This window comes from Martes martes, assembly GCF_963455335.1.
Source record: "Martes martes genome assembly, chromosome: 15".
Classification (NCBI taxonomy): domain Eukaryota; kingdom Metazoa; phylum Chordata; class Mammalia; order Carnivora; family Mustelidae; genus Martes; species Martes martes.
In genome coordinates this window covers 28,307,967-28,322,392 of record NC_137903.1, presented here as the reverse complement: position 1 = coordinate 28,322,392, position 14,426 = coordinate 28,307,967, and the positions used below count along the sequence as shown (strand labels likewise).

Below are 14,426 nucleotides of genomic sequence, written 5' to 3'. Positions count from 1 at the left end.
AGATTTTATTCCTATTTCTCTCCAGAGATTAGAGCTCCACCTCAGTAATGGAGAACCTGGGGCAGTGGGCGCTGTGGTTGTTCTGAAGTCATACAGACGCGCGTACACACATACACACATGCACGCATCTGCCCAGGGAGGCTGGCTGAGGGTCCACCGGGTCCTACTAGACCGGTCCCCCGTACCCCATCATCCTCTCTGTCCTGTGTTCTCAGAAGCACACAGAGCCTCTGAGGTTTGGGATGATGGCAGGAGGATATTAAGCAGGACTGCTGCAACAGTAGCTCACTATGTGAGATCTGGTGGGGGGTGCTTCCTCTCTGCTGCCTGTCCCAGCTGTGGGGTGGTGAGAAAGGCAGGTCTCCTCAGAGGTCATGTAAATATTTGCGGAACAGTAACACAGCTGGGTACAGGACCCTCTCCTCTGGCTGGCTCATTTGCCGCTCCAGAGAATTCTCAGCTGGGATCAGTGCTGGACTTTGGGACACTCTGCTGTGCGTCTAGTGACTCCCGTGCCCCCGATCCAAACTCTCTCCCACCTACCCTCAGAACCTTTCCATCTGAGCCTCAGGCTGGCCCTGGGGAGGCAGTTGGTAAGAAGGGGGAGCGCTGACCACTAGAAAGAACACTGCACTGGGAACTGGGAAGCGCAGGTGCTGTGGGAGGACCTTGAGGAAGTCACTTGCCCTTTTTGAGCCCTGGACTTGAACCAGAGGAGCTGTACATAATTTTTCGACTCTAACATTCTGGATTATGTGACCAGGTGAAGCGGATCTGTTCCAGGCTACCTCACATATCCTCCAGGAAGGGCCTGGAAGTTGGTGAGGGAAGGTCCAGCCTTAGTAGGTCAGGAGCAGAGAGAAGCTCACCAGGAGCTCTTGAAAACTCAGGCCTCCCTGAGAAGACAAGAAATCCACTGGATAAAATTCCATTTCTAATAGAGAATGATCGCTGGCCTGGGACTAATGTCATCATGGCTTTCCTACTTGGGGCCAGTAGGCCACTCTCTTAACCTTAGATGCTCCAAAGCAAGTATAGTAACACCTGCCTCGGGCTAGAGCATTCGGTTGTTTGGAAATAAAATCAGAATTGTGGAAGTGTTACCACTGAGGCTGGAAATGATTTTTGTAGGTGGTTCTGTTGAGGTGCTGAAAGATGGTTTCTCCAGGAGTCACCATGGTCCTTGGGGGATCTGGGAGTAGGTTCAAAAAGCTGGAGTTAGAGGAGCAGGCAGGTTATTCTCCAGGGAGAGCATAGGGATCCCACCTCAGTGTGGCCCCAGTGTTAACTCACCAGGGTCCTCCCCCAAGTCCTTTCCCCTGTCCCTACATACTGGTTTAATTCTTCCTCGTTCCTGTCACCCCTCTGGACATGGTAAAATGCTCTTCGTTCTGCCTCTGCCAGGGTGCTGCCAGCCCAGCCTGGCCAGGACGTGGAGGGGTCTCAGGGCTCAGCTTGCCCCCATAGACCCCAAGGGAGCTTCTCTGACTGGCCCAGACTTCTGGAGGGGCAGGGCCTTTTCCAGCAAAGGAAGTAAATAGCTTCATTGTTGATGGGAAATCGGGGAAGTGAGGGTAGGTCAAGGGACAGAGTGGTGGATGCTTACCCTGGGACCCTAGTCTTCTCAAGGGTCTCACTTCTGGGGCTCACCAGAGAATCAGGTTTGTAGTCAGACCCAACAGGGGACACTGGAACCCCAGAAACCTCCAGGCAGGTGACACTGGAACTTGGACCACAGGGACCTTCCTGGCAAGTCTTTCTCTTTTTTGTGCCTCACCCTCACCAACCCCATTAACCTTTGAGATTATGGTTAAGGCCACAACCAGAGCCTCCCACTAACTGTCTCTGGATGTTCCTTTTGGAGTTGGAACATTGGTCTGGAGGACCTTGGGCCTGAGCCAGAGTGACTCCAGAGATCCTTTGAGGTGTGAGTGGAGGGGGTGGAGGGGTTGTGGGGAGGGTATCACCCCTCTTAGGAATCTGGGTAAAAGACCTCATGTGCATTAACCTTGATTCTGCCCTCTGCTTTAAACATTTCCTAGCCTTTCCATGCCTCAGTTTCCCCCTTGTAAAGAGCCACTCTGATGGCGCTGGCACAGGAGACCAATGAGATCATGACTCCCAAGGGCTCTTTGAAGAGAAGCCAGAGTTGCACAGGGAAGGCCTATCTAAGATAGATGGGCCTTTTTCCTCTTTCCCTCTTTGGCTGGGTTTTCATTCTGGAAAAGTGCCTGACTCCCAGCTCCCTATCAGCAGGTGTCTTCCCCCTCCACCACATGCCTCAGCTGTTCCCTCACTCCTTCTGCCCCAGGCTACAACTGTGTAGCCTGGGACCTGGAAAGAAGAGCTCAGAGTCACCCCCTGCATGCCCTCCCCCCATTGTAGTCAAGGCAACGAGGCCAACACACACACACACACACACACACACACACACACACCCAGCTCTGCCACACCCCCATGATGGGCAGGGTCAGGGCCTCTTCCAGCGCCTGAGCAGGGTCTGCTGACAGCGGAGGTTGTGTTTTAGTCTTCACAGAAGCCCCCAGACAGCACTTCTCTTCAGTGATGCTGTCCAATTACCCAAAGTGCTTTGACCTGTTGGCTGAAGATAGCAGGTGCTAATTTGCATGCTATTTCTTAAAGTCTCTGGGCCCCTGCTCCTTCCCCTATAAAAGCTCCTGGAACCGCCCCCAAGCAGAAGGGTAAGTAGAACCCACCTTACAACCCTACAACCCACCTTCCTCATCCACAAGGAAAGAGGAACATGTAGAGGGAAACCTCAGTTCCTACTGGGTTCTAGCAGTTCAAGAATCAGACCCCAGGAGGAGGGGGTTTAGAGATCCTCTAGCCCAGAATGCTCTTGGGTGGGGGTAGGAGGACAAGGACAAAACTCAGGAGCTGAGAGCTCCTCTTCTGTGCCCAGCTGCTGGCTTTACCTGCTCCCTATCCCTAGTCCCTGCTGTTGGTGGGGGTTGGGGATTTGGGGGGTGCGGTGCAGGCAGAGGGGGAGGGTCAGAGGGAGGATGGGCAGGTTGCCTTGTGTGAAGAAGAGGGATAGGGCCACACGGGCTCTGCAAGGCTGTGAAGGAATGTTCTGGGACAGCTCAGTCCCTGCTCCAAAGATGCCTGCCTCTCCAAATAAAGCCACTGTGCCTCACCTCTGTGGGTCTCCCCTCCCTCCAGGCTCTGCCCAGAAAGCCGCAAAGGAGGAAACCTTATGGAAAATGCACAGCTAGATCTGGGGGAAAACATCCCCTGCTGGTGACATTCCTCTGGCTCAAACAAAGTCATTTTAGTCAGGATGCTGGCTGAGGCTAAAGAGAATCCCTTATGGTGCGTGTCACCATAAACTGTTCCCCAGATGACCCAGGCCAGCCCCAACACAGCTGCACAGGCAGACTCTCCTGAGAAAACTGATTACACTCACCCTCCAGTTGGGGTGGTGGTGAGGATGGCCTGGCTGTGGATGTGACCAGGACAGAAGAACCAGGATAGGGGTTTGGTCTGGGGCCTGAGATGGGTGAAAACGCTGGAGAAAACTACCTGCCTTGCTCTGATTCCCCTCAAAGGTGGTCTGCTTGGGGTCTGGTGCACCTTTCCTAAGTCCTATCCCCCAAACCACCCAGCATTGAGTAAAAGGAATAAAAATCAACTCCCCCGCCCCGTCCTGGGGGCAGCCTGAGGGATTGGTGCTGGGATCACCGCAGCTCTTTACTCCCCTTTGATCTCCAAGCATATTTGGAAAACTTGACCACAGCTTTTTCTGCAACCCCTCTCCACCTCAGAGTGCTGGGGGATCCAGAGACAGAGTTCCCTCTGTAGGGTTTCCCACCCCCCAAGAACGGTAGTTTCCCCCCTCCAGAGATGCAGTCCCAGGTCAGTGGCCCTGGGCAGTCAGAGGACCAGAGCCAGATGGGCTTTTAGGGAGAAGGGCCATCCCTAGCACTCAGGAAGGAGCTCAGAAGTGTGAATCTCCTGTGCTTTAACTTTTGCAAAAACCCGGCCCAGAAAGCTCAGGGTGCTGAGGTGACAGGCCTAGGAGAACCCATAGTGTCTCTATGTGCAGCTGGATCACCCCAAGCTTCCCAGCACCAGTGGCACACTGACCTCTTAGGTCTGTACTGGGGGTGGAGGGAGGGGGCTTTTTAAAAAGATCACTGTGGTTGTTTTCGTTGCTTTAAGAAATGACAGATATCATCTGTCCGTTTCTAAAACATGGTCTCCCCGGTTTGCCCAGATCACATCGAGATGGGGACCCAACCTTACACAGGCAGCCCCCTCCAGGAGCAAGGAGAACACTTCCGCGGAAGCAGTCAGGAGGGCATCTGTGCAGCTCCCACTCTCTGCCTGGGAGAGTTAGGAACTCAGGAAGACCCTGAGGGAGCTCAGTGGGAGGGGGTACTGCTACTGGATCCCACTTCTTTTTCTTCTTACTTTACAACTAAAATCCTCCCTCTTTGAGATCGTTTTCTTCTTAGTCAGCTAAAAATGCCTCCTGGATGAAAGCACAGATCCTTGCAAGGTGTGAACGATTTTGCTCCCTGGCAGTCTTCCCCCAACAGGCACACCTTTCACCATATCTATTTCCCTAAGCTGGAAAAACGTTAGCTCGCCCCCCAGGTTTTCCGCACTACTGGAGGGCATACCTTCCTAGTCTCCCCTCCCCACCCCAGGTCTCTGAGCCAGGCCCTGGTAATTTGTGCCCGTGGTCTGACCTTCCTCCCCGACCACGCTCTTCCTTTTAGGTGATGTACCGATCCCCGGGCTCTTTTTAGAGCCTGGACAGGGGCCAGGAGAGGGGCTGGAAAGAAGCCCTCCCAGGGGAAGGTTCAGCCCAGGCCTCCCCGACCCGTGCCCACCGGTACACACCGGTTCCTTCCCTGGCTCGTTGCCCACACCCGCTTCTGCCTCTGTAGCGCGAGTAAGGGCGCCCAAGGGACCGCAGCTGGCAGCCCGGTGGTTAACTCCGGAGCAGCCCAGGTGGAGGTCGAGGCCCCCAGCCCGCTTCTGCACCTCCCGGGCTTCCGAGGCCACCGGAAGGCTGAGGCTGCGGTGGCTCTTTGTCTACCTGCTCTGGGCGTTAAAGAGCCCGCTCTCAGCCTGCATCTCCGGGGCTCGGGACAGAAGTCAGCGGCGGCAAAATGGGGCTCTGTCGCTTTAAGTACAGCTGGAGCCGTAAGTGCGAGCCCGGGCGGTGGGGAGAAAAGGGAGCGGAGGGCCGGCGAGCACTCGGTGTCTGGCCCTCCGCGTGGCCCGGGCTCAGACCTCTTCGGGTATCCGCGGTCCCGGGGAGGCGCTGGGTGCCCACCCGGCGAATGGCCGCCTGAGCCGGGGAAGATGCTTCATCTGCCCCTGCCCAGGTCGGGAAGGACGGTGAATTTCCCCCGCAGGTAAGCGCCCGGCTGCCGCAGTGCTGGGGTCTGGGTTGGGAGCTCCCCAACCCGAACCCCAGCCCCGGCCCCTGGCTACACTACTACCGCAGCAGTGGGTGTGGGGTCTGCAAGAAGGAGGGTCTTGGCGGCCCTGCTTCTCTGATAGAGGGAGGGAGGAGTGCGGGCGCCGCCAGAGTCCTCTGGCTCCCGGCTCCGGGCACCCGGAGCCGGGAGCCTTGGGCTTGTTGGCCTTGGGAGTTGGAGGTGGGTGTGTGGAGGGGTCTGGGGAAGGAAGTGGGAAGGCAAGGCAAGGCGCTTGGGCTCCCCAGGGACCGGGACAAAGCTGAGACAATGGCACAACTTGATTGAACTTGGATGGTTGCTGCTGCAGTGTATGGGGGGGGGGTTCCCACTCCCAGCTTGGGGGGGGGCGGGTGTTGAGGTTCTTAGGGACCTGGAGAGTGGAAGGGGAGAGGCCTTCAGCGGGAGGGTCTCCCTTACCCAGAAGGTCTGGGGTGTAAGGAGATAGAGGGGTGAGACCTAAGGTGGGGAGATGGGGGTGAATTTGTGACCCCACAGCTGGTTGGATTCCTTTAAGAGTGAAGCCTGGGACTCGACTCTGGGAAAGCATGAGCAGCAGAGGAATCTGGAAGATGCATGGTTGGGGACCACAGACCCTGGTGAGGGGGGCTGTGCATAGAGGCTCCCCACTAAGGGGAAGTGAGTGTGAGCACAGCCAGACAGGGATCCTCAGAGCTGACTTGGAAACTGTACTTCCAAGAGAGGATTAGGAAATTCCAACAGCCAGAGAAAGAGAGCTGATGCTTTCTGGTTTTTCTGGGAGCTTCCCACCCCAATATACACATTCCCTCCCCTCAGCCTCCCTTTGACTTGGCTGGCTGAAGGAAGTTGGAGCTTAGGCCAGATGCCTGATGCTGCAGAGACCACCCCCACCCCCAAACCTCCTCAGGGCTTTCAACCCCAAGAGCCCAGCCTTGCACCCTGGAACATTCTCTGCTTCCCCATGGTTCCTTGGGGAGAGCCCCCACGTACATGCGGGCCTAGGGTAATAGCAACAGAACCAGGCAAGCCCTGACAAGGGAGAGGCCTCTGCAGCACTGGGTGCCCTTGGAGGCCAGAGTCCTGCTGGCCCCCAGCTTCTTGTCCCCCACCACAGTGGGACAGTCTGCAGCCCCTCTGGGATGGGACTTGGGACCCTCGGACTGACTTTGCTAAGATGACTGGTGGGATATATCTTTAAGAGGAACCAGTTTTGAACAAAGAATCAATCTATGTAGGGACCTCTGGGGATTCTTTTTTTCTGGTGAGATCCTGGGGGTGAGTCCTGAGTCTCTGGGCCCTGGGAAGGTAGAAGGAAGGGGCTGTCCCTGACCTTGTTCTCCACGTCCATCCCCGCCACCCCAGTTCAGAACCTACTTGAGATCCACAGGGAGTGCCCACGCAGGATTATAGTGGTCACTGAACCCAGATTTGCACTGGTTCTACACTTGTTCTTTGCCTCGCTCATCAGTGGAAGACGTGAAAATCCTTTAGTTGGTTCCTTTTCCTGAGCCCATCACTCCTTCCTTCCTGCACACGGCCTTTTCTAGGTTATGCTGTCATTTCTTCTGAATGGCTCATCTCCCTGCCCCCTTGCACTGCTCCACCCCTTCCCACCCCACCCTGGGAACCCTAGGCTTTGTAGACAGTGAGCTTAGTGCCTATCCTGGGGCTATAGTTGGCTGAGTACTCACCTAGCTCCTTACCAGAAACAGACTTCTGGGCAGGTGTGCCAGGGTGGGGAACTGTCTGCCACAGCCCAGGGAGCGGAGCAGGTCCCATTACACACACTTTGCCCGCCTGCCTGCTAGGGTGGGTGGGGCGAGGTTGGGCTGCAGTTTCCTTTCCACCCAAGCCCAAGACTTTCAGGCTAATTGTCCTTGGCAGGCAAGGAGAGAGGGGATTTCATAAAGTGGAGGTCAGTCCTCAGATCACCAGGGTTCAGATGTAAAATTTAACTACCCTAGCTGCAATCCACAGAGGGAGAGCTTGACCCAAGCCTTTGCCCTGGAGACAGCTCGAAACCTTCCCTGTAAATGATACTTGATTAGGGCCAACAGGGATCAAAGAGATGCTTGCCCTTCAGGTGCAGGTTCCCCTTAAGCTCCAAAGGAAGCAGCATGGAAAAGATGTGAAGTATCAGGGTGAATGGCTTAATTGGCCCACAACATCTCCGTACCCAGGTTTTGATGAGTTGAGCTGTGATGAGCCACTGGCCGCTCCACTCGCCTCGGAGCAGATGCCTGGCATTACTGTATCATGGCAGGCTGTCTCCATGAGCGCCGTTCTTGCCCATCTCTCCTGGAGACCCCTCTCTTTCCTGTTCCAGAAATCATCATCCTTCAGATTCTTCTAAGCAGGAAACCCCGGGGTGCAGGCATCGATCCTGTTCAATATTCCTATTTTCCCTCCTAGAAGGGGCCCTTAGCTAAAGCCTGGGGACCAGTGGGAACAAGATCCACTCACAGCACTTGCCTCACTTAACCCACAGAGACCCCCTGGGGCATGGGACTTCAGCTTGGCACAAACCCAGCCTCTGCGAGAAGACAGAATGCCGAGGGACAGCAGAGCCAACGAGCTGCTTCTTGTTAGCGGGTTTTATGGGGCTAGGCACGCACAATGCAGGCAAACCACACTTGCCGGCTTAACCTCTTCCTGCAAAGCCCCTGTGCTCTGCTTGAGAGGCAGGGAGGAGAGAGGTACCAGGCGGCAAGCGTTATAATAAGGAAGACTTCGTGTCTGTGTCCAGCATCTGAGCCAATCACTTTCCCCCATCACAGGATGCTCTAAAACACGATCTATGTTCAGCGCTTAATCAACATTCCCTTCTTGCAGCCCTACAGCAAACTATACGGGTATAGTTTATCATCATCCCATTTCACAAATGAAGAAACTGAGGCACAGGGAGGTTAAGTAATCACATCCAAGATCGCAGCGGTGGGATTTGTTCTCACCCCTAGATCTGTCTGACTCTGAAGCCAACCCCCAAAGCGCTGGTCTAAGGAGCTCATTCTCACTGACACTGATCTAGGCCCAGGGACTACCAGATGCTGCAGATGCGCAAGTTGAAGGTGTTCGAGACTTCCACAAGGTCTGCAGTTGGCCGGAAGTCTAGTGGGAGTGAGGTGGGAAGAGCATTGGACTTGGGGAGTCTGCAGACCCGATTCGGGACTAGGGCTCTACCATAGTTAGCCTTATGACCTTACAGAGGTTGCATAACCTCCAGCCTCCATTTCCTTCTCCATAAAATGGGTCAGATTCCTGACCTGTCTACCTGCTGGGACATAGTCATGACTGTGAGCTGATGGGAAGACCAAAGTGCTTACAACACGTGAGCACCTAGAAGTGATATTTATTAGTTGAGGTCCCTTGCAGGCAGTAGAGGTCCCTCCCAGATTCTTCAAGTTTGCTTTTTCCCTTCAATTTTTTCTTTTCCATTTTGCTAGGACGCTCATGAGGGTGCCAGTCGGAATAATAGACTAAATAACTTCCTGGCTGCGAATGTATTTTTGATTTTTTTCTCTAATTTTCAATTACTCATCTTCAGATTTCTATTCAGTCCAAATTCTATGCTAACTAGGATGCCATATTTATATATCTTATTTTAATGTCAATTTACATAAAAATCGCCCCTTCAAAAAATGTCATCATTTAAAAAAAAATGCCTTATTTCGTCAGCCTCTGCTATGTGATACTTTGTGCCAGCCATTATGCTGGGTGCTGGAGACACCGAGCTGACCCTTTATGGAGCTAACGTTTATTCATTTATTCAATGAACTGTAGCAAGCCTCTGGCAGAGGCCAAGCCCAGTGCTGGGAACCGGGAGGCCAGTAGTGATCAGTAAGACAGACATAAAAGTGTCTGCCCTCAGGAAGCTTATCGTCTTTCGGTGAAAACAGATAAATAAAAGTCAATGAGCACATACCTATGTTATTGGAGGGGGAATAATGCAGGAGAATGCAGACTGGTGGAGGAAACAGGGCACCCATCCCTGTGACGCCAGATGGAATGTGTAGGAAGCAGAAGTAAGCAGGGAGGGGCCGTGGTTGGAGAGGTTAGGGAGGACTTCCCGGGAAGATGGCATTTCCATTGGGCGTGAGAGCAAAAATGTGCATTTTCCAGTGGAACCAGAGCTCATTTGAGGAGAAAGGGAGTTTTCCTTAGTTGAGAAACTGTATGTCATCTTCCGGTTTCATTGCCCAGACCCACCATCACTGGCTTCGTTGATCACAGACACTCCTCGTCTAGGACAGAACCCTGAAATACAGCTGGATCAAAGCGTCACTTCTCGGCACCGTCAGGAATCCTGTCGGGAAGGCTTTGATAACACAGCGGGCTTCTTTCCTCCAGAGCCTGGTCTCAGTTTCGTCTCAGGCAAAGTTCATGGCCAGAATGATGGCCTGCCCTTGCCTTTGCCACGAAAGCAGAGTCCAGGGCTACCCGTGGGCAGAATGCATCGGATACGAGGATTCACCCTCATCCTCCCTTTGTTGGGATGCTTTAGGACTTTCCTAGAAATACTAAATTCTTGGGCATTATTAGACATTTAAATCTTAGGAACCCTCTCTGCCATGAAGACTCTGACAGGTCATTGGGGGAAAGAATATCAAAGCCCCTGCCCACATGCTTGTGTACCCACGCACAACACCCCGGCCCCTGTCCTCTTCCCATAGTCAAGAGGCTTGATGTCACCCATGGACTTACAGAGGGAATGGTACATACGAGTTTCCCTCATAAACTGGTCTTCCTAGTTCATGTAGGGCTACAGGCGGCATCTGAGTCGTGGGTGGGTCATTCCAAAGAGGAGAGCAGAGGGAAGTTGGGTACCTACCTACTTGCTGGGAGCTGAGCTGGGGGCTTTATTTTTTCCCTTGTTTATCCCAGCAAATGGGAAGACCCGATGGCGATACGCCCATTTTTGGGGATGTGAGCATGCATTCAAGGAGGAAGCATGCCTGTCCCAAAGTCACAGCCAGTACGTGATAGAGCAGAAATGCAAACACAGCTCTGGCTCGCTCTGCAGCCCATTCTGCCGTGGACTGAATGTGAGTTTGAGGAGCTCTGCACTTTCTGCAACCTTGAGAATGCCTAGGCTGCCTTCTGAGATGGTCATTTTGTACAAATGGAGAGCTGTTAATGAGATTCTTCAACCTCCAGGGAAGTTGCTCTCCAGTTTATAGTTTTCCCCATATTCATTTGTTACATGGTGGTATTTTTGTCTAATCATGAGTTCCTAGGGGCCAGGGACCCTTTGTCAAGTGGTGTCTATGTGGAATTTAATGACAGCACATAGCTAACAGGATTCTATCGTAAGAGCTTAATATAACAGTCCAGACTTACGTATACCATCATTAGCCTGGGCAATATCACACTTAGAGCTCTTTAGATTGGCTCAAATCCTATCTCCTGAAATAGAACAGCTACAGAAAATAGAAGCCGATCAGCCATCCACCAGTGAGGATTTATTAATTGCCCGCTGTGTGCCAAGAATTGTGCTCCTCACTACAAAGAAAGAAAAAGACAACTTATTTCAGTCCCCATGATGGTATGATTAATCTGTAACAGAGCTGAATGTTGATTTCTGACACTGGGCATAATTGGAGCTGGAAACAGGGAGCAAGCAAGTCGAAAATAAGAAGATTTATAACCAGGTCAAGGAGCACTGCATTAAGAGCACAGTGAGTGTGGCAGTCATGAAAAGTTCAAGTGTAGACTTCAGGGAAATCTGGAGAGGGTACTCAGGAAGGAGGAAGGTTTTCAGGTAGGAAAGGAGAGGGGGAGAGGGCCCTGGGCCAAGATGAATTCTCTTGAAGAGAATTTATGAGGCCGTGGGATCAATGGGTAATATGTCGGAAAACTGGAACAGAAGGCACATCCCGCTCCATCATCTTTGATGTCTGGCTCACCCCTCATTCTTTTGGCAGTTGTCTGGTGCGTGCACGCATGCTCAGAGAGAGAGAGAGAGAGAGAATGTGTGTGTGTGCACGCACATGCATGAAAGTGTTGCTCAGGCTTGGGATATTTTCCCATGGATTATTTTCGATTCTTCTATAAGACTATCCTCGACTACCAGGTTTTGGTCCTGATGATCTGCCAAATGTGTGATTTTAAAAATAGGTTTTTAACAGCTCTAAACAGAACTAGTATTTCTGCCAGTGAGTGGAATTACGGCTCCAAGGCCCTCAGGGAAAATAAATACTTGGGAATTATTCGTGGGTGTCAGGGTTCCTGGAATTTGACCCCCCAGACGCGGTGGCTGAGATAACAGCAGTGTTCTGTGGCACAAATCCGAGACCTTGTTCCTTCACTCTCTCTGACACGCAGTTGGGAAGCAGCACTTCTTTGGTTAATCAGATCCCTGGAAATGGATGCCTCTTGTCTGAAGAGAGCTCCCTAGTGAGATCCTTGTTTACGTTGTGGTGGATTTCCATGTTCTGGAAATGTGTGCCATTTCTTCCAATTTCTTCCTGTTAGGTATGTGTTCAGTTCCCATAATTTATACCGTTTCTCCCCATTTAGCTCTCATAAATTCTCGCCAAACGTCCTTGTAATTTCCAGGCCTGGATTTGCAACCCAGATTTCCTTACCTGTTGCTACTGAGTGCTTATTCTTAGAGCCTTCTTCCAGAACTCAGAGCTCCCCACAGCAATTTCACAGGAGTGGGTCCTCTAATATATGGGGTTCAAGTTTAACAGCCTTGCAGATGCCTTTTAGGCCAGCACTGAGCTAATCCTGGGGAGGACTTACGAATCACCTTTTTTCCTGAAAAGGTGGCTCTCTGAATAAGGAAAATCCGTAGAGACCACTATTCTCCATGCTTATAATACATTTTAGAATTACCTTCGAAATCTGATGAGCAGTATGTTAACTTATTAATTTTCTTCTCTTGTCCCTGTTCAATTAACAGGGTCCTCCTCCCCCGACTCTTACAAATTAAATGTGAAGGGGGAGGTATATGGAATAACACCAGTGTTCTCCTGAGGTTTATAGAAATTGTTTTCATCTGCTAGAGATGAACCTCATATTCATTATTGGTTAAGTGTTTGTTTTTCTTCTGGAGTCCCCATATGGAAACCTCTGGCAAAGCCGGGGGTGCAGAGGGTCGGCATGTATGGGGTGTTTAGGAAGGGAGTCAGATCAGGGCTGCTTCACTTCATTTCCCTCAGTGGGGAGCTTCCTCCAACCTCCACGCTGGCCTCCAACCCCTTAGGGGAAAAAGGGCCACTCCAGGTCCCAGGTCCCAGGTCCCAGAAGCTAACGATGCCTTCTGCAGGAGGGAGGAAGTCACTGCTTACTCCTGCAAAGCGTGGTTCAGGAGCTTTCCTGCTACCTGAGAAACGAACTCTCGAAATTGGCACAGAGCTGTTCATTGTGAAAGCAGCTTGGATCCCCAGCATGTCCAAAGCCCTCGGAAAAAATCTTGCTGTGCCGGGGAGGCACTGCCACCTATAGGAGACCCCCCAAGAAGTCAGGACTCCTGGGTTTGGTTCTGGGTTTCACATCACCATCTGCTCTGGCAAGCCTCTTAGCCACTCCTTGTCTGTCTTGTAAGTTGAACTGAGACGCTCTCTAACCCAGAATGAGTCTACCAGTAAAGTAATGCCATCCAAGTAAAATAATGCCGATCATTTGATGGGAACCCAAGGATTCAGAAATAACCTGAATTTTTTATTTCAGTCCACTTCACTTCCTTATCTATCCCCCCCCACCCCCACACCCCTCTTCACCCTTAATGAAGAAATCCAGAGGTGGATCGAGGAGGAAGATATTGAGAAGCAGGAAGGGTCCGAAGCAGAGGTATAATAGTGTCTTCCGCCTTGTGAATTTCACCCTTGTCTTACTGCAGGGCTTCCGGGCATCCCATAGAGCAGAGCCCTCTCCCGGGACTTGCTCTCCGTGCCCTCCACACACCCAACATTCTTTCTGCTCTTGGCTGTACCTGAACCCACACTTCTGCTCCCACCAGTCGGGCTGAACACTTACCAAGAGCTGTTTGTTCCCAAACCTGTTTACGCCAGTTGACATTGTTTCACTTGATCATGACATAAGCTGATGAAATATGAGTGTAAGAAGAAAAAATCCTTTCTATAAAAACTACATTACTGGAGACTTGGGGGAGCTTGAAAAGGCAAGTTGTCAGTAAAACTGTTGTTGAAATAAGTGTAGGACTTAAAAGGTCCTAGGGGGAGATTATAAAAGTCTAGAAGGATTTTGCTCTCAGATTGCTCTGCGTCATGAAAACCTTAAAGAAACTGACACTGGATATAATAATGCACTGTGGGTGTAGGGGTGCAGAGAGGAGGTGGAAAAGCAGAAGTGGGGGGGGAATCCCTGCTGGTTCTAGGACTTTGAATCTCATAGGGTGACTGGCGCCTGTCTCTAATTCTCTGTAACGAGGACTTGACATGAAATGAGTGCCCTAAGGAAGGTGTGGAAGGGCCTTCTCGGGAAACCTTTAAACGTAGAAAAACCACCATCTGCCTGGATGACTTGTATGGACACGGTAACGGGGGAGGAAGGAGCTGAGATGAAACCGCTAACAGCTGGAGAGGACCTGGGTGGGGCATGGCAAATGGACCCTGAGCAGCTGCCTCCCTTTCAACCAGAGTAGCTCTGTTTTTACCTGTTTTATACACTGGGGATTTCAGGTGAAAATGTTCATAGAGAGGGTTCCACTTAAAAAGGGGCTTGCAAACTATTCGATTAGGTCATTGTTGTGTCCCTCTTTCTCCAAATCTATATGAGACCAAACTGTGCTCTCCCCAGGAGAGACTAGAGGACAAAATTGTGTTTGTTTGGTTTTTTTAAAGATTTTATTTATTTATGTGTCAGAGAGAGAGACAGCACAGGTAGGCAGAGGAAGAAGCAGGCTTCCAGCTGAGTAAGGAGCCCGATGTGGGACTCGATCCCAGGACCCTGGGATCATGACCCAAGCGGAAGGCAGACGCCTAACCGACTGAGCCACCCAGGCACCCCTAGAGGACAGAGTTTTAA

At 51.8% G+C, this 14,426-nt stretch overlaps 1 protein-coding gene across 7 annotated transcripts in view; it reads left to right on the top strand.

Annotated features, from left to right (window-relative positions):
* The window catches only part of NAV1 (neuron navigator 1), a gene marked incomplete at its 5' end in the record, with an annotated part of 175,319 nt that overhangs the window by 95,379 nt on the left and 65,514 nt on the right, over positions 1–14,426 (top strand). The window contains one exon of one of the 7 annotated variants that reach the window (XM_080824029.1): positions 5,192–5,390. The exons of 4 other annotated variants lie outside the window; for them this stretch is intronic. In XM_080824029.1, the coding sequence (XP_080680155.1) occupies positions 5,338–5,390 (53 nt within the window). Of the gene's footprint in view, positions 1–5,191; positions 5,391–14,426 lie in introns of those variants that run through there. 2 more of the 7 variants (XM_080824028.1, XM_080824030.1) reach the window with 2 other exon arrangements.